General features: G+C 37.4%; 1 protein-coding gene across 7 annotated transcripts in view; it reads left to right on the top strand.

Moving 5' to 3' along the window:
• LOC121629996 (disabled homolog 2-interacting protein-like) overlaps positions 1 to 22,435 on the top strand; it is a 148,951-nt gene that overhangs the window by 52,127 nt on the left and 74,389 nt on the right. For 4 of the 7 annotated variants that reach the window (XM_041970006.1, XM_041970004.1, XM_041970010.1 and 1 more), the window contains one exon: positions 17,770 to 17,888. In XM_041970006.1, coding sequence (XP_041825940.1) covers positions 17,770 to 17,888 — 119 coding nt within the window. Of the gene's footprint in view, positions 1 to 2,781; positions 3,390 to 17,769; positions 17,889 to 22,435 lie in introns of those variants that run through there. The other 3 variants (XM_041970008.1, XM_041970007.1, XM_041970005.1) reach the window with 3 other exon arrangements.

Here is a 22,435-nt window from a genome sequence, read left to right as displayed (position 1 = left end):
ATCAGCCAAAACATTTTCTCGTTGTTTTCATCTACAGAGCATCATTACACTAAACAATTTTCAAAATGCTTTTGGATCGACACTCAAAGTGCAGCTGGCTACATCTTCAAACAAAAGTCTGTGGTTAATTCAGCCTTTTTCCTAGTACTGGTCCTTTCACTGCTCACTAGTATCTTTGTCATCTAGCCAGAGGAGACCCACTATGAGCACACAAACTCTTCATGACCCTGATACTCTGGTCTGCCTGTCAATAAACTTCAGGCCTGTCAAACAAGAACCCATTGTAGGTAGCTTTCCCACAGAGACTATTAAGCAAATAGTTAGGGAAGAGCAGATAAACCAGTCTGCTCATGAAATGAGAAAGGGACTCTAGTTTCTGTGTTGCTATTGAATAATTCAACATTCAACTTGAGTTCAGATACAAACTTGTTTACATACTTGCTTGCATTTATCTGACCTTACCACAAAAGCATGCATATTACAGATTTCCCATTAAAGTGAGAACATACTTGTTTAGGGTGTCTCATGAGCCCACTTGCAGCAATGTGGAGCCAGAGGGTTTTATATTCCCTTTGCTTCCCAGCACGAGGTTCTGGCTCAACATTGAGTGATGGATACTTTCTAATGGACCTACTAAATACTCTCTGTGGAACTGGAGGCAAACAGTCTAGCCTGTGTATGAGGCACACACTCTGCAACATTCTGTTGCTGGAAGTTTATGGGCTGAGGTAATGACAGAAACTCCTCAGAATGTAACATAATGGTCCCCACTGCTCTCACTAGTAACAAGCAGCATCACAGTGAGCAATTGAGCAGCCACTGACGGAAGGAAATATAATGCAGAGGGGTGAGCAAAAGAGCAGGAGAGACTTTGATTAGGCTCAATCAAGAAATAAATGCTTGTCGGCAACTGTGGAATATTTCAATTATGAGGCTGAAGTTGAGGCTGTTTCTTGGGCTGTTGTTCGTGATCATGCATATGTATGCTTTTGTTCTTGTATATTTCCATTTGAGGTCATTGATGTTTTATTACACATAATTAATTTCCACTCTATGAGAAGTTTAATGGAGCTACCATCAATGGATGGGATTTTATTTTTCAACTTTATCAACCTTGTTAGGGCTTTTGACTCTGCACTGTAAATATAGAAGCACATCACATAAAAGTTGCTGACTTATTTATATATTCAAAAAAGCAAACATTATAGTGTAGATAAAAAAATATACTCAGACAGCTGAAACATAAAATAAGTATAACAATACTAATAACTTGAAGGAAAAGGGCATCATTACATGTATCACACCTTTAAAAAAGAAAATATTGAGTCTGTCCCACCAAAACCTTTAACATCCAAGGTGTTTTTGTGATTAAAGCATATGGTGTATTTCACACTATGATCTAAAGATGTTTCTTTGTACATACATATCTTTGCCAAATGTGATCTCAATTCATGAAATATTAGTGTCTGGTTTCAGTGAAATGATAACCTAAATAGTCTATAAAAGGCAGACTATAATGCAGAAAATTGACTGCACTCACAGACTGCATTTAAAAGGAAGATTTATTAGTTTGTGGTCTCTTTCGAAGTATTGAGTTTGTTATTTGGCCATCACCATCTTACCTTTGTGGAACTAGAGTTATTTGTAAAGAATGAATCTGACTGAACTTTGGGACACTGATGTTGCACTCGATGTGCAGAAGTCAGAACTTAAAAATCGCGTCCTTTTTAAATGCTACGTGTTTGTCGGAAGTAGGAAAAAAATGGCTGCCTCCATGTTTACATTGCTTCTCTGTTAAGAACAACTTGTCACAAGTCATGTAGTTTTTTAACTTAAGATAGATTCAGATGTATTTTCCTTATTTTTTAGATTAAGTACAACAAAAAAAAGACTTTAGAGCACCACATCTCTGCCCATCATTGTTGAAGGCATGACTGAATAAAGCCATGAAGATCATGAACATGAAAAGTGACCAATGTCTGAAGGACAATTTTTTTTTTTTAATAACATAAAATTAGGGAAAAAAGATGGCATCAGCATCAGCACACACACACTAATTAAAAATGTTTACTAGATTAAATTGGCAGGGGAGACACTCTGCAGTAGTTATTTGATTTACACAATGAAATAACGCCAGCAGATACATCAAATGTGTGCATGAAGCAATGTCTTGTGAAGTTAGAAACACAACCTGTAAAGAGTGAAACTACTCAAGCCCATTGTGCTTTTGTGTGCCTTTGTGCCATTGTATTTAGTTGTGGACTATGGTCTGTCTCTCTGACCCTCTTCTTTCAGAGAACGCTGTGACTGGCTATTCAACAGTCTTAACAACTTATTTACATCTGCTTCTGATAGGCTGTCACTCCCAGTCATGCTTTTCTTGCCTAGGCAGGCAAATTAAAGTGGATGTGTTGTAAAACCAGGAGTGAAACTCCAACTGGATCAGGAGCCAGTAAAAGTGAGGAGCGTTGACACTTAATAAGCCAGACTTGTTTACTTCTCCAGATAATGTCTGGTGTGTGAGTGTGTAACTGAGTATCTTGGTTGCTGGAGGGGAGTAAAACACGCTGTAATCCGACAGTTGTGTTGTTAACTCCATTCCACTTTGAGGGCCTTGTCTCAGCGTGTTTTCTAGCCATCCCAAACTTTTCTCCTGTTCTCAACCACAGTGCAAGCGCTCTTCCTCCCCTTGTTCTCTAACATATGCTCACACAGATTCACGGGGGATGATTACACTGGTTTTGGATGTATAGAGCTGAATTACAAGAGACTATTTCACTGCTTTAGGAAATATAGGGATTAGCTTTCTGACTGTGTAGAAAATTCCTTTGCTGCACTTTTTTTTGCACAGGGTTTGCACAGGGAACAGGAACAGCTTTCCTGTCATTCAGGATACACACTCACACAGTATTCCGGACATCATGCCTCTGGGATCTCAGTGTGGGAAACTTTGAGGGGAGTGTTCAGAACAGGAGAAACAGTCTGAGCTTGTGGGACTGGAATCAGTGCATTGCACAGAAGTGGATGTTTAATGGTTTAATCCCGTCTTTCGGCAGAAGGAAATGGTTTCACAGTGGAGGAGATTTGGACCTGAAACAACCCATGAGGGCTCTTAAGTGGATGTGAATGTCTGCAAGTTTGTGATAAATTGAGCTTGACTTTATGAGAACTTTGCCTGCAGTTTATCTAAACTAAAACAATAACAATAGGACTTGTTTTCAGTGCTGTTGCCTTATCTTGTTGCTGGTGAGTTCAAAGTAGCACCATGGCTGGAATTACTAGGAAGGGATCTGGGAGACCCTCGTACTACTACAGATTCCTGGGCAAATCCCGACTGCAGCGTCAGCGAAGCCGGTCTCGGAGCCGCACCAGGCCGTCTGCCAGCAGGGGTAATAAATACTACAACTGCTTAAAAAGTCACCATGCAGCAGTTTTAGCCGCTTATACAGCACAGGCCTCAAGTACAGTCTAGTAGTTGAAAATACTATAACTATAACTGCTTCATGCTAGGATATTTGTGTTAGTATACATTTATTATCTACATTCTGTTACAGCAACCCAGAGAAGAATCAGCTCCCCTGATAAAAGTATAATTTAACTTTTTCTGCTGTTCACATGAGAACTTCTTTTCTGGTAAATATATTTTCAGAACCCCATAGCAACGCTTCTTTGTTGTGATTGTGGTTTTGCTCATGTTTCTATGCTCATGCAAGCAGTGAGAAAACAGTTTGGTGTCACTATTCACAAAGTGATGCTACTCTCACATTGCACCATCAACACTTGACAGTTCTCAGTTGGGTGAAACCCTGCTGAGTTCCACCATCTTGGCACAATGCCTGCAAGTATTTTGTCTTTAGCAGTAAAGTCAGTTTTTTTGCACTACGTAACTACTACTTGTTTTTCCTTTTCTTTTTCTTCTGTTAGGCCATGCCCTCTAGCTATGTGTTCATTTTGCTGCTTTTCTGCCTCTCAGTACTGCTGGCAGTGTTTGAACTGCCAGATTATAGTGATAAATCTGCCCCCAAGGCTTTGCTGAAGTTACTTGTATTGAGAGAAAAAGAAATATCTCTGCATCCTCAACCTATTGATTTTTCTTTGCCAACTGGACTGCTGTAACTTGCCAAACAGTATATCAAGTAGAGGACAGTTGCATATCTGTTGCTCTGCTGTGGATGTGATATAAACTTTCTGGAGACAAATAGTTGAGGAAAATGTTAGGCTAACTTCCTCTTGATTGAACTAGATCTTACTGTAGTCCTGTGCCCATGCGATGTTAGTTTCTATAGTAGAGAAGTGACTAAACCAGACCTTAAGAGAGCACAATGTTTGGGTGCCTGGTCTGTATGTCTTCTCTATGATGAAAGAGACACTTTGAAGTCCCCCCACTCTATCATTCACTTATCTAGAGCACACACATGCACATATGCATCTGAGAGTACAAAGACACATGCAAACACACTGCCTTGATCTTGTGGCTAATAAGTGCAAGCTTCTTTCACAAAAAAACTTTTCCACATTGACTGCACATCAGAGTACAACACAGACAAGAAAGGACAGATTGTGGCCAGATGAATGAGGATTTTTTTTGCAGCTTTCAAGAACAAAAATCTTTAAAAGCAGAAATGAAACTGTTAAAATTTCCTGATTTCACTATATATCAGTGCATCTAATGGATTGTTCCTTTTGATTACATGTAGGCATTCTTCCTCTTCTTCTTTATGTTTTTGTTTTTTTTTTTTTACATTTCCCCTTGGTTGCATGGTGGATTTAAAAAAATGGAAAATGTATGTATTGCACTGCTGATGCATTAGTTATACATTAAGTATATTAATCACATTCACAGCAGGGTTTATAACAAGAATAATAATATTGTAAGATGGAATATATAAATATATATATATGTGTGTGTGTGTGTGTGTGTGTGTGTGTGTGTGTGTGTGTGTGTGTGTGTGTGTGTGTGTGTGTGTGTAAAATAGTTTTTTTGTTTTTTGTTTTGTTTTTCCATATTACAATTACTATATATATATATATATATATATATATATCTTTATATATAGTTTTCCATTTAATTTCCTCTGATTTCCTTCTGTGATGAAAATAGATGTGGAGTGTAAACAAGGTGTTTCATTTTTTAAATTGATTGGATTCTGTTTGTTGCTTGTTTGTCTGGCTCCCTTGTTGTTTTATCTGCTTTGTGCAGCTTAATGCGTTTTGCATCAAAAACAGATAATACATTCAAACATCTGGCTGAGTAGAGAGACGCTTCTAGTTGCTTGTGGGGTCATAAAGATTGTCTTGAGTTGCTATGTTGCAGCTGGAATGTGATGCAGCTGTTGTCTTGGAGGCCAATGTTCCCATGAGCCTCAGCAAAGAAATGTTTTCCAGAGTTCCACCAGCATGGGTGTATCAGTAGCTGATGTGGGTTATTTATAAAGCAGAACATTTGCCTCTGATGGCGAAACAATTTAATATAAATAAATGAGGAAGAAAATTGTTGATCTATTCCAGCAATATCTGGTTTAGATCAACTTCTTCTCTGATCTTTTCTGCTGTCTGTTCGCCTTGTCTACAGGTGATCATAAATATTCACATGTCATGATTTGCCATAATATATATTTACACAGTTGCCACTCTGAAATTGGTAACTGCATCATTTCCTTCAAAATAATCAGCCAGTGCAGATCATCTCTCAAACTTAAATAATGGTCTTCTGTTTTTATCATGTGTTTATACTGATCACCAGACAGCACATAAGCATAAAGATAAACTGTAGAAGTTTATTTTGTAAAAGCACATTGGAGTCTTGTAGAGGGTGAGCCTTACCCCAGTTTTTGTCAGTTTTGCAAAAAGCAGAAATTTTACTTTTACAACTGATGACAAATAAGACCACAAAGTAGTTCTAAGGCTGCTCCACATTGCAGGATGTGCAAATAGACAATAATTTTAGCATTTTTTTTATTTAATACTCTGTATGTTATAGTAATTTACATCTTCTTCTCCACCCCCATGTTAGTTTATATATGTATAGTTTAAACCTGTGTCTTGATCATGGAAAATAACAGCAGAATTCATTTTACTGCAAATATCTGATAGTTATGTGATTTCCCAGGTGCATTTAAACACACCAGGTGCTGCTAACACCGTATATGTGATTATTGCTGCATGAAATTCCATCTACTGTACTTTATGTACATTATCTAATTAAGTAATATTAGATTTGAGGAGAGAAAAACAAACTTTTCTCCACTAAGAAAAAAAAGGGGAAAAAATTGTGTTGGCCTGGAGCAAGATGATATGCTGCTAAGATGTGTGTCACAGGAGAACTGCAGCAGCAGCATATAAAAACACACCCCAGAAAGAGCCACGGCTATCTTCAGGAAGTCGCTGTAGCCCCTCGTGCTGAACACACTGTTTGTGTCACAGATCAGATTGCATTAACTCATGTGTTATTGTTTTCACAGCGTTCTCATATATGTGCATTGTTATCTGTGAATGGAAAGTCTTGTATCACTTCTGTTCACCCCTACATCACACTGGATCTGTTTCCTCTTCTGAGTCAGGGTTAGTGACACTGACATGCAAAATTGCTCTTTATCTCAAGTAGAGAATGGCAGATGGGCGGCATAGACGGCACTTGCCTGATCTGTCTGTGTGACTAGATGCAGAAAGAAAAATCTGAATTGTGATTTAAATGCCGTCACAATTATGTTTTACTTTGTAATAGTACAGTGGATGAACTTTAGTATCAAAGTAACTGATATAAGCTGTAAAATACTTTATTGAAACGTTTTCTGACATTCAGTTCATTAGAGTAAATGTACATAAATATAATATATTTAACATTAAAGTTAAAATCTTGCCTCTTTAAGGTGTATTTCTCTCCTTACTTAGTTTATTATATCATAGATGTATCTTAGACTGGCTATAACAGTTTATATGGAAAGGATGTGTTGTCTTTCTCACCTGTAGTTGTGTCTCTTTTTTATTAGATATCATTTTCTAATATTATTCTTAGTCCTGTTTTTACAATTCAGCCTTAAAGGCATAGATAAGCAATTTTAGATAAAAACAAAAACATTTCCTCACATTCTTTCTAAGAGTTAAATGAAACTAAATTCACCTTATCCCATTTCCCCACTGGCACACACCCTATTCTTCCCCTTGATGCGTCTTTTCCCGTCTTAGTCCCTCCCACCATGCAAGCAGAGGAAGTGAGGTCAAAAGGGGGAACCAGGCGAGACAGGAAAATTAGCCAAATGAGATATTCCCTCTTCAGTGCCATAATTTTAAACCAATGTTGTTTAAATATGTTGTCTAACAACTGCATCTTTTCACTGTCATTTTCTTGCTGGATTTCATTATTTCCATCATATGAGCATCAAATGTCTTTGTGACAGTGTGTATGCGTTTTTCTCTAATTAATTGATAATATAAAATTCATCTGACACAACCTGTTAGTTTTTTTTAATGATAAAAACACTCCCAACAAAAGATGCACTGGTGTATCCTGCTCCTTGCTCCTCTCTCCTCTGAGAAACTCAACAATATTTGGTTGTGAATGATTTCTGAGTTAGAGGCAAGAGGATGGAGGAGAGGGGAGAAGAAGTTGCATAAATTTGATGGATGAATTGAGACTCACGGATAACAGATTTGATGTAATTTATCATCTCAAATCTAAAAATTTGTGCTGTCTAGTTTTCCATAGTAAACAGTCAAAATATGACTGTGGTGCTGAATAAAGAAAATAGAACATGTGCTGATGAGTAAGGCAAGGTGCTTTCAACAATGGTATATCATGGGATTTAAAAGAAAAAGAAAAAGAAAATAAGAAAAAAGAAATGGGAGAATTGCACTAATTTATGTGTTTAAAAGATTTAGGCGTTTATCATTGAACGACACACTTGTGCTACTCCTTCCATACCACAAATTGTAAGTTAAAATCATAACATGGTAGCATAGAAATATTATATCATTCTTATAAACTTGATTTTTCTTTTTGTAAATTTACAATTTGAATATCAAAAAAATATTTATTTTTCTTATAAAACAATTTTCTAGAAATAACTTGTGGTATATCAACAATTCCCTAAGGTACAATTGTAGCTAACTGTAATCGTCATGCTAGGCTAAGCTAATTAGCTAATGCCTGTGACTTATACAGCTAATGAAACAAATGACATCAGGGCTCACATCTGTGCAACAAAAGTAATCAGCATATTTTCCAAAAATGTCAAATTATTCCCACAGTGCTTTACAGCATGTCAACATGTTTGAGGAAACTTGAAAATAAAAAAGATAATGTGGTTGAGGCTAGCGGGAAAATAAGTCAGGTCAAGTTTATAAGTCTTTGTGCCGCTCTGTCTCGTCCAATCTCTCAGTGGGCTGTTTTGGTTTAAGTCAACAATGGCTGCTCTCTAAACATGGGGAAGCTTTGCCAGACAAAAACGGACAAATAGGAAGCAAAACTGAAGAAGTAGAGGAAGCAGAGGAACTTCAGTAACGAGAGTTAGCAAAAACGGTAACCATTAATGTGGTCCAATGCAAGGATTATGTAAAGTCTGATTTAGATATCCTCCTGACTACCAGTAGTTCAAATTTGTCCTCTGTGGGGGACATTTGTAAACCTGAATATCTCCCACCCACTGCATTCTACTGAGTTAACTCCTTTTGCTATCTACAGAGGACGTTTAGGGCTTTTCAATGATACCAAATGTGAAGGGGTGGGGCTTTGGTACCTTTTGGTAACAAAAAAAATGTGATTGGACAGTATTGTTTTTCCTGGTAGTCAAGAGGATATAATAAAAAACCAGTACTTTAAATTTCAGGATATTCAAAATTGGTGTGTTCCAGTTTTTCTTTAATTTAAATGCACGTTGCCCGGAGCAGGTTACTGTTTAGTGAAGATTCCAGTTACTGCATTAACTCCAATCCCAACCAGCAGCCTTGCAAAAGTATTTCAACTACTTAAAAACAACTTGGTAAAGTGTTGCCTCTGACAGTGATTGTGCATAATTATATTCTCAGTGGGTCATTACCAAGAAACTTTTAAGATTTTTGCTACTGCACCACACTTTGACATGTCAAGTTGTTTACGGTGTAGTCATGTGCTTGTTTGATGTCGATGGGAAATGAGGACAGCATTCAGGTTGATAGATGGGAAACATGGAGGGAACATCACAGATAATCTCAGTGACTCAGGCACATTTACACCGTAACACAGGAAGACTGGAAACGAGTCTGTAGTCATGATTTCTGTCCCAAAGCGCTAATCTGCTTTAAACATTTACATGAGAGAAAAAAAAGGAGAACACTCGAGCTAAGTGGTGCCATGTTCAAACCACAACTTCATTGCTGATGGAATCATTTTTCCTGTTTGCTCCAAAACAATTAGCTCTTTGATCTGTTTTTACAGTTTGCTCCTGAGCATCCTCTCTGAGATTAAGGTCATGTTTTAGAAAAACAAAGGCTTTACTAACCAGTTCAGGCAGCCTAAGTCTTTGATCATTTTGACTTAATTTTCCACATATACACTCAGGCAAAGGCAGTGGAAAGTATGAGAGATTAAACAGCAGAAATGCATTGTATATTAAAGGATGACAGCTAATAATGTAATTAATGACCCTTTGGTATCATCCAACTGGAAACAGAACCTTAAAGCAGGGCCAGGGGCAGTTAAATACAGCTATGAAGCAGTGAAGTGAAAGCAGGAGAGCTCTCTTCATTATCACAGTGTTTAACCAGGGATTACTCTCTGATCTTAGCTTCACTTCTGAAGTCTGTGTCCTTGTCGACTCTTTTTCCCTCAGCATAGTGAGTCATGGAGAAGGGCCAGATGACGTGATGTGTTTGAGCATCCATAAGAGTCCAATAACAGGGACAGGTGCAGGCTAATCCTTCCTTAATCCATAGATATTAACTCAGATTACATGCCAGAGCTAGAGAACAATTTTGGAGAATAGCTATGGAGGTATAGGAGAATATTGCCATAACTCAGCCTTAAACTACCTGTCAACATACAGCAGAAAGTCTGTGAAGCTAAATATGTGTACAAAACTATCATAAAGCTGAAAATACACCATAAAGAATTTCAGAATTTGCTATAATTTATCTTAATATTAGCAGCAACAAGTAGTCTAAACAATTAAAAATAGCTAATCTCACCATTTGTTCCAAAGTTTTGTCAAGGTAAGAAAATATTTGACAGAATATACAGTTTGTATGTATTTTGATTTTTATGTCAGTTGTGAGCTGCATGATGAAGCTCACCATAAATCTCTCAGCAGCAGTCCAAAGACATTAAAAGCAGACCAGCTCATATTGTGGTTAATACTGCCTTGGTTTGTCTGGATTTGATGCCATGAAATCCAATCAAAAGCATGAAAACAATAAATAATACACAGAAACCTTTAAGCCGTTCCACCCATCTTATCTTACATATTATGCAGATTTGATTAAAATAATAATAAGTTGTTCATCTTGTGCTGTCTGTATTTTCTTGCAGGATACTATCTTAAAAGGGTAACATGTTTCATTTGTTGTTATCAGTTAACACCAAGCTTACAGGATTTGTTTCCATCGTATCTTGTATATGTGTCTGATGGGGGTGGTATTGAAGTTAGAAGAATCCCGGCCGTCGGTTGCAGGAATGTAGCTGCTGCGTTGCCCCTTGTACAAACTTCCTCCTTCTGTGCTCCATTTCTTCTCCTCTTGCTCCTCCTCCATTCCTCTCCCTCTGCCTTCCTATAACAAACTGCAGATGAAGGCATGCATGTGCCAAACTAAACATGAAGCAGAGTCCTTTTCTCCTGATATCACTTAAACAGGATCGAATATGAAGTTGCCAGCTGGGAGTAGCTTCCTATATCTGTACTTGTTTTTTACTCTGTGACTGTGTTACCCAAAGTAACTAGTTGCATGTTTTATGTTGGGGTTTACTACTAACTTCAAGTATAAATTCATACTCTTGTCAACTTAATATTGTCAGCACCCTCTCGACTTCAGACAGGGTCTCTGTGTTTGCTAATGTTAAGTGAGGGTGGACTGTGTATGCACCAGTGGTTTTTGTTACCTTTTTTATTCTCCTGTACTCCCTCATGTCCAGGGAATTGCTCCAAGGAGACCAACAAGCACCTCTTTATCATCCCATCATCTCTTCACTGAGTAAATACCACGTCCAAGAGGTCAAAAGTCCAGCGCTGTCCTCACTGTTCAGTGTTAAAACATTTTAGTCTCCATGCACACATACATAAGAGAACAGTCTCCCCTTCTATCAACAGATGTTTTAGACTAAGCCATAAAGCTTAACAGTTCAAAGCGGTGGATCAGTTTTTGCTTTGGTATTCTGCTGCCGTGACCTCCATTACATGGATGTTAGACCTCTGAGAAAATAAAACTAAAGAAATTATTTTTCTGGAATGGCTTTGATTGACATTAACTTTATTTTCCTCACACATGGTATTTTTGCTGCACTGTCAGCTAGTCAAGACGAGTCCTAGTTGTCATGTAGTTGAGAGGATAAACAGAAAAGTGATGCATTTGTGAAGGAAGCTGGATGAGAGGAAGGGCGGACTGAGAGAAGATAGTCATCCAGGTAGAGAGAACACAGTAAACACAGCCTGACAGCCTGAGAGTTTTGCTGCACATTTCATTGGCCCAAGGAGAAACTGTGTATGTGTGTGTGTGCATGTCTTCTGCTTTTAACATGCTGTCATAACACTAGAACTGTCTACATTCTCTGCAGGAGCTCTTATTTTTTCAGTCCTGAAGGTACAGACATCTTAAAATGCAGACACATGCGGCTGTTGATAGCACAGTCCTGCACTCAAACCTTCTGTGCGTTTTCATTATGTGCACAGTTTTCTGTCTTGTTAAAATACACAGTTTAAATTGGCTTTGATAAAAGTTGAAATGTTTAATCTTTACAGTCCCCTCAGCTCTACAAAATTTTACAGCATGTTTCAACTTTATTGTTCTAGTTTACTCTCGTCACCGTAGCATCATAATGGACCACAACAGGAAACTGTCTCATGTTTTAAAAAGAATAAGGAAATAAAGCCCTCAAAGCCTTCAAAGCAGTGGGTATACCACCAAAAGGCAGACAGCCACTGAACATAGCGGCGTAATTAGCCATTAAAGAACTTTGTATTTCCTATTCAACATGATAGGGACTAAAACAAAGCAAATGTTGCAGATGTCAGGATTCCCCAAAATGGCATTTCTGTTCCATATCTACAGGCTTTGTTAACTGGAAGCTGTTTGCTGCCATGTTTCCTATGCATTCTTAAAGGTCCCAGCAGGCAACCAAGCCTCTTGGTGAAGTTTAGTAAAAACTTGTCAGACAAGAACTGTTAGAATGCAAACCGACAAGTCCTCCAACTTAAAGTGCAATATGTAACAACAATAAAGCTAAAAACAAATCTATCCATCCATCCATCTATCTGTGTTTCTAATGGTATCACTTTACTAAAATAAATGTAATGATTTTGTTCTCTTAGAATGAGTTATTTATATCTACTTCCTTTTACTCTGCATACATGTTTGTGCCACCATTTTTTTCTAGTGTCTCTGAATGGACAAACAACTGTGTGTGTGAAGTGAGAACCTCTGAGTATTGAAACTTCACTTTTTTAGTTTGTCTTCTCTATGTAGAAATTTTTATTTATTGTATTTTTACAGAAAACAGGTGCAAATTTATAAATCTTAAAGTGAACTCAAGCTTCCAGAGCTGTAGAGTGGTTGTTATTATCATCTCTTTAAGACAGACAAAAATCAAACCACCCCAGTTTTAGCATTCGCAGCAGTACAGCAGAGTGTAGGTACTGAATGCTCTACCTTAAGTCACTCTCATTTTGAGAGAGACTGAAAACCCCACACAATAACATCTTACTTCCAACAACCTCTGAATTTCATCTTTCCTCACAGAGCCATTTAGCACAGTCAGCAACTTCAATTATGAGAGGTAATAAAAAAAGAAACATCACTCCAAGCAAAAAAACAATATGTCTAAGTACCCAGGTGTTATTACCATTAGGAGGCACAAGCACAGCACTTTGGCACAACTACATAAAGAAAGTCATTATACAAAATTATCATAACCTGTTTTTCCCCTTTAAGTAGATGCTGTTGGTGGCCTGTGAGACTGTTTGTGACACATTATCACCTGCTTGTCCAGCTTTTATGTGCATGGGAGTATTGAACACAACTGTTTTTGACAAGTGAGAGAATCTTTTAATCCTGTTGCTAACACCCCTGTTGACAGTCATTTGGAGAATTGTTCTGGTTAGATCTGAGAGGAAGAGATGGTTAGCTAGCGCTTGTCTCTGGGTGGAGTGTGTCTCTTTGGGAAATGCTAAGGAAAAATAGTCTGACCTGCAGTAAGTCATACAGGAGGAAGAAAAAAGAAAAACTTTACTAAGATAGAGAGGTGGCTTTCATCATCAAAACTTGTACTTAACAGGAAGTTAGCTGAGATTAGCATAAAGATTGTAGCCTCTCTAGCCTCCAGTCTACTAAGCAATGCTAAGCACCTACTGTCTTGTCTTTATACTTAATGTATGGATAAACAACTAGGAAGGTGAATATTTTCCCAAAAAATCAGTTCAAAAGTGTTCCTTTAACTCCCAGGCAGCATTGCTCGTATCTCTGCTGACCAGACGCATGACACACATACGGTACACTCCTGCGGGTGATTATTATCATCTAGTCTTGGCTCTTTTTAGTCCCCAAGGGCTCACACTTGCACATTGGTGTCCTATTGACCAGCTGTAGGTCAGACTGGAGGAGGGTGAAATTTAAGATCTATTTGTGGTAACTGGTACAGAAGGTTGGAGTCTTTGTAGATTTGAAAGGTTAGGAAATAAATGGAAGAAAGGTGCAGTTAAGAGGCGATGATAGGTGATATCTGGCATCGGAGATGATGTAAGACTAAAAAAATTCAAAGACAAACTTTCATCTGAGAGCATTGCTTGACTTTTAAAGAAAAAAGAGGAGTGTTAATCAATACTGACCCTGAAATACATCAGTCCAGATGCTACCACCCTCAAATACCTTCTGATACAAAACTAGCTTAAATTTAGGAACTGTTACACAGACCCCACATGCTGTTCAAAACACCCCTTTAATGGTTTTCTTCAGGAGTCAGACTTTGTGTTTTAATTTCAGTTTTATTGGTATGACTGTCTATTTACTGATTATTGTTAATTTGGGGTGAAGGGGTTATAAAATCAGGCACAGCCGCACAAATTTTCCATGCACTCGTAAAGATACTTTGCAGACAGATGGCTAAAACATGTGGAAGCATGCACTGCGATTGCACACAGCAGTTACTTCATAGCAAAATGATGCATGCTTGTGTGCATATTTTTATGTCCGCTTTCCTTTGAGCTCTTGTAGCAGCCAGCTGTGCACAAGCAGGGAGATTTCCTTTACAAAATGAAGCCCCGGAGGGGTAAATTTATTGAAGCCGAGCACAGAAACTCACATCACTGCTTTAACTCAATCATTTCTGATAATTACTTTAATCAACCTTATTTGACCGCAATTCTTTTTTTTTTTTTTTAAAGATTAAAAACTCTGTTAGTCATGGCACCAGATACTTTAGTCACAGCTTATATGTTTGTTTCAACCAGGAACAAAGGTAAGAACATAATTTTTGTAAATGTTGTAACTAGGGATTGATAATCCTTAGACTTCCATCCTGTCAATTCTTTACAGCCTTTTGATCATGTGTTATATATCAGCTGTAACTAACATGTGACTTGGACCACATGCTGTCACATGACAACAGATCAATGCTCAGAGGCTTCAGATTTTTAATCACAGCTGTTTTGAATTTCTTCTCCAGAGCATGTTGTGCGCATCTGCTGTCTGTTGTTGCAGTACGTCTGTGTGGTTCACACAGCGAGAAGTGCTAGTCCTCCATTCACTCAGTTACAGTGTGAGCAAATACAGTCAGCCAACATGCTAAACAGCACACAACTAATTTAGCACAGCTCAGCCTGACAGGATAATAGAACGAGTAGCACTAACAAACATCACGTCTTATAAGTGGATCTTCTGGTGTGGTCCTTGTTAGAGATGCTAAATATTATGTCTGGCATACATTCACTATATTTACATAACAGTTGAACACAGTGTCATATATTGTTGCTAACTTTCTTAAACAAAATGGATTGGCTACATGCTTTTTTTAATTTTGAATGGTAACTTTTTAGAGATTGTTGATGCATTTGTCTGGATTTAAAAAGCAGACGTTTCTAAAATCTTCTGATAAACAGATATTTCTAATGTTGTGGGGACCTAAATGCGTTTACACAGTCACATCCAGGACAAAAATATATAGTAAATAAACTTAAATTTTAGATGTTGAGATTGGAAACCAAACAAACTGAGAGCTCATGTTTCTTCTAGCTTCTAGAGCTCTTCCTTCCCTTTTTTCTCTGTTCAAACTTATTGAGACTCAGCTTCTCCTGAGCTGAGCTGTTCACTACTCTTCATCTAATATAGGGCAGGTTATACAGCCTGTACAGCTGTAACACTAAGATAAGCATGTAAGAAGTCTGATTCTAATTTGGGATGATCTTTTGTATCATTTCAGCTTTATACCAACTGAATGGTACATTTTTATATCTCTGGAGAATATTAACATTTCACCATTGTTGGCAGCTCTTTGTCACATTGTCTTTCTTCTGAGGGATTGTAGTCATTGCCCTTTGAAAATCAGAATTTAACTAAGAGATTCCACATTAATTCCTATCTGTGCATTTGCCAAGCAGTGCCAGGCTGGGTTAGTGTAAATCTGCAAGAATTGGATAGAAGTCAGTGAAATACCTTTTGAAGGGACAGAAAGGCAGTGAATTTTATGTGCGTGAGTTTGTAAGGAGGTTGTGTTCTTACAACATTCACATTTTGCTGCACACATTTACTCTGATAGTTGTTTCATTAGTTGTAGAGACAGTTTCAGACAGTTGCAGAGCTCATTTAAATGATCTAACATCGCCCGAGTGACGCCATGACCGAACAAAGACCTCTAAATGTGAATAGATTATATCACCATGTCTGGCCTTGTTCTTGTTTTCTCCTTTAGAGTACTTTTATTGGTTGTTTTTATTCTTTTCTGTCAGTGTACCATATATGCTGAAATTTAGAAAAAAAAAAAAGTGTTCCTTTTGTGACACTTTGGTATAAACAGGTCCTTATCTGCATGATCTGCACTTACAAGCTAGCAGGCAGCAGTGATAGCTTTCTGAAATCTCTGAAGACTTGCCTGACATCATTCACATTCCTCTTGGACATGTCCAGATTTGTTGCTTCTTCACACAAGTCTTTGCTTTGAAAACTCTTTTTTAAGTTCTTTAATATTGATCTTGTATTATGGTATTAAACCATATAGATATAGATAAAGTATATATAGCCCCTTAAGAAAGGCAGATTTGGCAACTGTTTTGATCCTGTCTCTTCTCTGAGCTCTCGCTAGCCAAAAAAAGTTAGTCTGATATTGTCTTATCTTTGGATCTGTCACTTTCTCTCTTTCTTTATCTTGCTTCCTCTGATAATGTTCCCCTGGGTTTCTTCGCCGAATCAGCCAGGGTTCATACCCAAAACAGTCAGCGTGTTTATATCTAGTTGCTGGCATGTGAGACTGGGATGTAAATGCAGCTGTTACATAATTGTGCCCTGGGCTGGAAAAATAAAATAAAATAAAAATAAAAACATTTTGAAGCTCTGTTTCCCAGCCCTGGGATGCTCCAGGGATAAGACGGCCCCAGAAATGTACATAATGAATGTCAGTTTGCCAGCAAAACGAGTCAGAAGAGTTTTAAGGTTGGAAAGTTGTAGTGTTGCTTTAAAAAATGTGGAATGTTGACACAGATGCCAAGGAGTTTGAAGAACTTGAAATACCTCTTGCAGAAAGGTTGAGATGTATAAAACAAAAACAAAAACAAAATCTAATGACTTGTACATCATTCCAACACACTTTTCCATTTAAATAAATAATAAAAACATTTTATGTGTTAAAACTAAAACCTTTAAAAAGAAAAAATAAAACAGTATATAAATTTACACTTTGTAGCTAAAATTATTTTAAAAATAATGATACATGGTTACCACTGTGTTGAATCGTGTCTTATTTTTTAATTATTTGAGAAGTAAAAGAAACAAACTTTTTTGGTAGTATAGGTTTGAATGTGTTATGAACACAAGTCACCTTTAAGTGGCACCCACACTCTTTGCACTCACATTTATTTTTTCCTTTTTTTTAAATCTATTTATTTAATTTCCAGAGTTATTGTTCAGTTTGACATTATTCCTGACTGTAACCTGATGTGTTATGCACTCCCTTTTGACCTCTGGATTCTTTAGAAAATAGTACATAAGGTGAATTTTTAAGATTTATAACTTAATTAAACATTAAAACAAGATCAAATATGATCAAATAACAGCTCACAGCTAGTGTATAAAGTAGCAGCAGTAGCTGCGTTCTGTCAAAAACTATAAATACACTTGTTAAATTCACTAATCAACACGTTATGTGGTTGAAACAAAAGAGATAATAGGTGCGATATAGAGATGGTGATTAATCTTTTACCTGCACAGATTAATGCTTTATACAAATCTAATTCTCTCCCCTTATACAGAAGTTAAGAAACAACAGAGCTTGTTCTTTGTTTGTTTGTTTGTTTGTTTTAGCATGTATGTATGTTAAAACACTTGGGTAATCTTTCCAATTTTAAACAGTAGGATAATTTGTTGCATAAATTCTCTCTGCAGAGTCTCCTCCAGAGAGGACGGGACGCCGGCGCAGCATGCCAGGCTCCTCAGACAAGACCACAACCACCATGGAGCCTACATCCACGGCAGCCACGCCCTTTAGAGTCACCGTGAGTACTGTGAGTGGGCTTTTATGTATTGTCTGTCTTCTCTTTGCATTTCTTGGTCTGCCTTAGTGGTTTGTTTCTTGTAGATCAATGATTTCAGGAGACTGGTGTCCAGATGGAGCCATGTCAGTCTGAAACTTTGATGTTTGATGTCTGCATATCACACACCTCCAAATGTAAGGTTTACATCAGCGCTCGATCCTCTGTTGCTCTTTGTTTTTTTAACATCCTCCATGAGTGACAAGCTTCAGCTAAGCTAACATGCACACTCTCTAACACCTGCACACACTGCAGCACTGATGTTCACTCTGCTCAGTCTCTTCTGTCAAACACAAGCACAGAGCTTTCTGTTGTCAATCATATTTCTGGAACGTTTCCGTCCATGTTTAATTCAACAGATAAACAGTCAGTCAATGAAGCAAAAAATTCCACCACGAGTCATCAATTTTAAAATAATTAGCAATTAGAGTAGCACATTTAGATTATTAAATAATGAGTGGGGAGATGACAACCCTGAAGTGAAGTGTAAACACCCAGTGAGGCCACAGGCAGTTCATCTCTCATAAAGCAACTTTTCCATGAACACTTTATTTCATTCATTTTTTTGCTTTCTTAAAACTGTATTAATTTAGTAGAAAAATGAATAGTATTGTAATATGATCTGGAATGAATGAATATGAAGAAATAAAATACATAAAAAGAGATAAATGGAGAAGGGAAGCTTGTAGGAGACTTAAAGAGTCTAACAAGAGGGCTGATTATTGATTACCTGTCTCATAAGCAGCTTCCTGTACTCTCCAAGGGATGGAGGGCTGGAGGAGCACTGCAGCAAAGTCATCCTGTCTGAGTCACATGACCACTTAACTCACATCCATGAGCTTAATTATAATTAGCTGTAGAGACTTGTTCTTGCACAGCAAAGCAAAAGTTTCTCACAATTATTGGAGCCTGACCTGGACTTTTCCTTATACTGCCCCCTTCTGGCCTGTGGTGGTATCACAGTAAATATTCCATCTTAATTAATTAATTTTTATCAGACCTGTCAGTGATGTTTGGCTCCTATCTTGATGGGTTTCTACTCAAATTGAAGGGGAAAAAACAATGTAAGTTTCCCAACTCTGACACAAGTAAAACAGGGAACATGCAGTAGATGCTATGTGTAGATGAGTGTTTGGCATGAAGTGGGCTTAACAGAAAAGGTGCAAACCATAAACAGCCACAAACACTGGAATCCATCCTTCTTCTTTCTTGCTATAACAAACCTCTCCATGCTTTACTCCTTTCAGTGAAAAGAGTTGTGGTGACATCTGAAGCACTCCTCCTCGGCCTTGAGCTAAATCCGTCACAATGTTTTTTCTTTCCTGTTTGCAAAGACTGGATTCACTATCTGCATACGCATAAGGGGTGCCATGCAAACAAGCACACCATCACGTTCTCCCAGCCTTTCTCAAAAGCTATTTTTCATCAGAAGACAAGGACGGAAAATAAAATCTCTGCTTTCAAAGTTTCAGCTCTGCCGTTTCTCTCATCCACGGCTTGTTTGAACAGCAGACAAACAAACCTTATCTAAGTCTGTTATGTCCATGTCCTGCTGATTGCCCTCGCTGACTGGATTGATTCTTAGCTGTGACTTAGCGTCTTATCCAATCTGCCTTTCTCCACTCTCCAGCACCTTCCATCTCTTCTCAGATAATAGCAGGAGGTCCAATTGGAAAGTATAAGTCGCTTGTTTTCATCAGGCATTGCAAGAAGCAGACAGGAGAGGTTGTTGTGGAAGCAGGGAACACCCTGCTGATTGTTCAGACACTGATTCTATCAGACCCTATTAAGGGACCCTGGAATTACCAAAGATTGCAAGCATTTACTTTGAGTTCATGACCAAAAGAAAAAAGAGATAATACAAAAAAAAGCACAGTGATAAAGCGCTGTAAAGCGCTTTGGGTGCCTTGAAAAGCGCTATATAAATCTAATCCATTATTATTATTATTATTATAAAACTGAGCTGAACTCTTGAGTTTTGATTTAACAGACGTGTGCAGGCTGAGGTCGCAGTCAAGTAAAGAAAGAAGACAGTTGCAATGTAAACAAAGTGGTGTGGCAAATAGTGATACTTTCTATACACAGTCAAATTCTCTTTTGTTGAGAAACAGATGCTCCTGCATATGTTCATGGATTATTTCATCCATTCCTGTCTCTTTGCTGGATGTCTCTGATAATATTGTCCTGTGTATTTGTGAAAAGTAAAAAAGTCAAACAAACCAAGAAACAAGTTAAATTCAAGGAAAACCAACTCAAAATGTACTGTCATTGATTTATTTTTGCATTATAATTACAGTGTTAGATTGCAATTTCCTTTAACTCTGTATTTGACTATTTATACTATAGTATGAACACGAGGTACTAATCTGGAGTCTTTACTTGTAATCTTTACTTCTACTTCTAGTACATCTCATCTTAATTTTCTTTATATTCTGACAACAACAGGGGCTATAAATGCAGTTTAGAAAGAAGTTACATTCCAGAGCCACATTTTACAATGCTCAAAAGTCCCCAGCGCACTCAATAAACAGTTCTTGCCTTATTTTAGAAAGTGCAAAAGTTTTAATGATTTAGTTTAATTATGGCGAAAGGATGAAATGTGGGGTTAGCTTTTTGTAGATGCACTGACTCCACATGCATAAAGTAACTTGGGAGTGCAATTAAATGTGTGCATTAAAATAGTCAAAATGAGGAGGTATACCATATTTTATGCACACAGTAGCTTTTAATCAGCACAATATTAGTAGTCATGGCTGGTAAAAAGCTGAAAGCAGCTTTTACTGTTGTCACTTATTCAGTCAGCCGATTAACAGATAATTTGCAGCTGTTTTTATAATCGCTCACTTCAAGAATTTTTACAAACTCACCAATTATTAGATTAAAGGAGCAATTAATCACCAAAATTAAATCGTGAATAGCCAGGTGTTAATTGTAGGAATGTTAGGGTTTCATTGTCTAAGAAAACTAAAACTGAGTCCATGCTTTCAGCATGACAATGGCCCTAAGCAATTTCACCCAGCTGGTGGAAGGTTACCTCATCAATTTGCTGAGTGTATCTGTGAGATAAAAAGCTGCCATAGGCTGAAAATCCTGCAGCATCAAATCATTTAAACAGCTCGGGCTTCAACATTTACATCTGCCAGACCTTTCCAGTCTCCTGTGTAAAACTGTGTAAGTGCTGTCAAAGAGCTGAACTGTGCTGCTATTTTTTCTCTGTTTGCAGTAGTTGTTCTTCCATTTGGCCATTTGGGCTACTGTCCAGTTTTAAAAATGTAGTTTTAGGTGGATTAACACAATCATCATGTAATGTGCTGACTGTCATTCAGATGTTACCGTTACTGTACTTCCCTGTCCCTTGCATGCAAATCAGAGGCATGTGCAACTTTCCTGACACCTGTAGGCGTGACCTGGGAAGTAAATGTTAATTTGCATAATGCTTACTATTACTTCCTGTTCATGCAACTCATCATCCATCATAAATTGGTATATTTATTGCTTTATATTTGGTTTTCGTTGATTTTTTTTATTTGTATTTATTAGTGTAATCTTATATTGTCATTTTATTTGCAAGTAAGAATTTATTTTTTTTTTTTTTAACCACTGGCCCAAATGGGCCTCATTCACCAATATGTTCATACAAATGTTCTTTGATTGTACTTGAAATTTTTTATTTATTTTTCCGAAAACCCTCAGAATCAGGAGCGTGTTCATAGACCAGTGAATTGTTTGTATTTTTCCTCTTAGATTGGTGAATATCAATCTCTCTATAGTTGATAGAATGTTCCAGGTGGCCTTATTTGCATAAACACCCAAAAATGTCCTTAAGAGGTCGAGATGAGTGATAAGGAAAAATAGTGCCAAAATAATGAAGGTAAGGCAGTTTTATTTGTATAGCACATTTAATGCACAAAACAACTCTTTTGCTTTACATAAAACTTTAAAAGCATCACAGCATTGTGCAAAAGAAACTTTAAAAGAAACTAAAAAAGAAAAAAAAACAAAGATTTAAAACAATTATTTGAAAATAAATGAGAATAATAAAGATGTGCACTGAAACATGTTTATCTTAATTTTTAAAATGATACACGTGGTTTTAACAGTGAGATTCAAACCATAAAAAGCAGCTTTATGAATGAGCAATTAGTCTCGAGCTTCTCTGCAGTCTGGTTCCATGAGCGCGTCAGGACGCATATCCTCGTGGGGTAGTGTCTAAACGGGTACGTGGCACACCGTAGAATAAATTTTCATCTTTCTTTACATAGCCCACTAAAGAAATTATTATCTGCTGTGTCAAAAACAGCATAACAAACACACATCCTTTTTAGACGTGGTGCACCAACGGAACCAGACGTCCAGGGCATAACATCCATCCTGTCCTGACTGGAACTTGTTCTTTAATGAATTAATGCAAAATTGTTTATTTTTCCTCTCAGAAAAATGATAATGTTTGGATGTGATCTTCAAAAGCTTGATATTAATTTTAGAAAAACAAAATGCTGATGAACAGCTGATGAATAAGG

The sequence above is a fragment of the Melanotaenia boesemani genome, chromosome 19 (assembly GCF_017639745.1).
Source record: "Melanotaenia boesemani isolate fMelBoe1 chromosome 19, fMelBoe1.pri, whole genome shotgun sequence".
NCBI classification, from domain to species: Eukaryota; Metazoa; Chordata; class Actinopteri; order Atheriniformes; family Melanotaeniidae; genus Melanotaenia; species Melanotaenia boesemani.
Note: the sequence above shows the minus strand (reverse complement) of the source record. Positions and strands in the feature narration are given on the sequence as shown.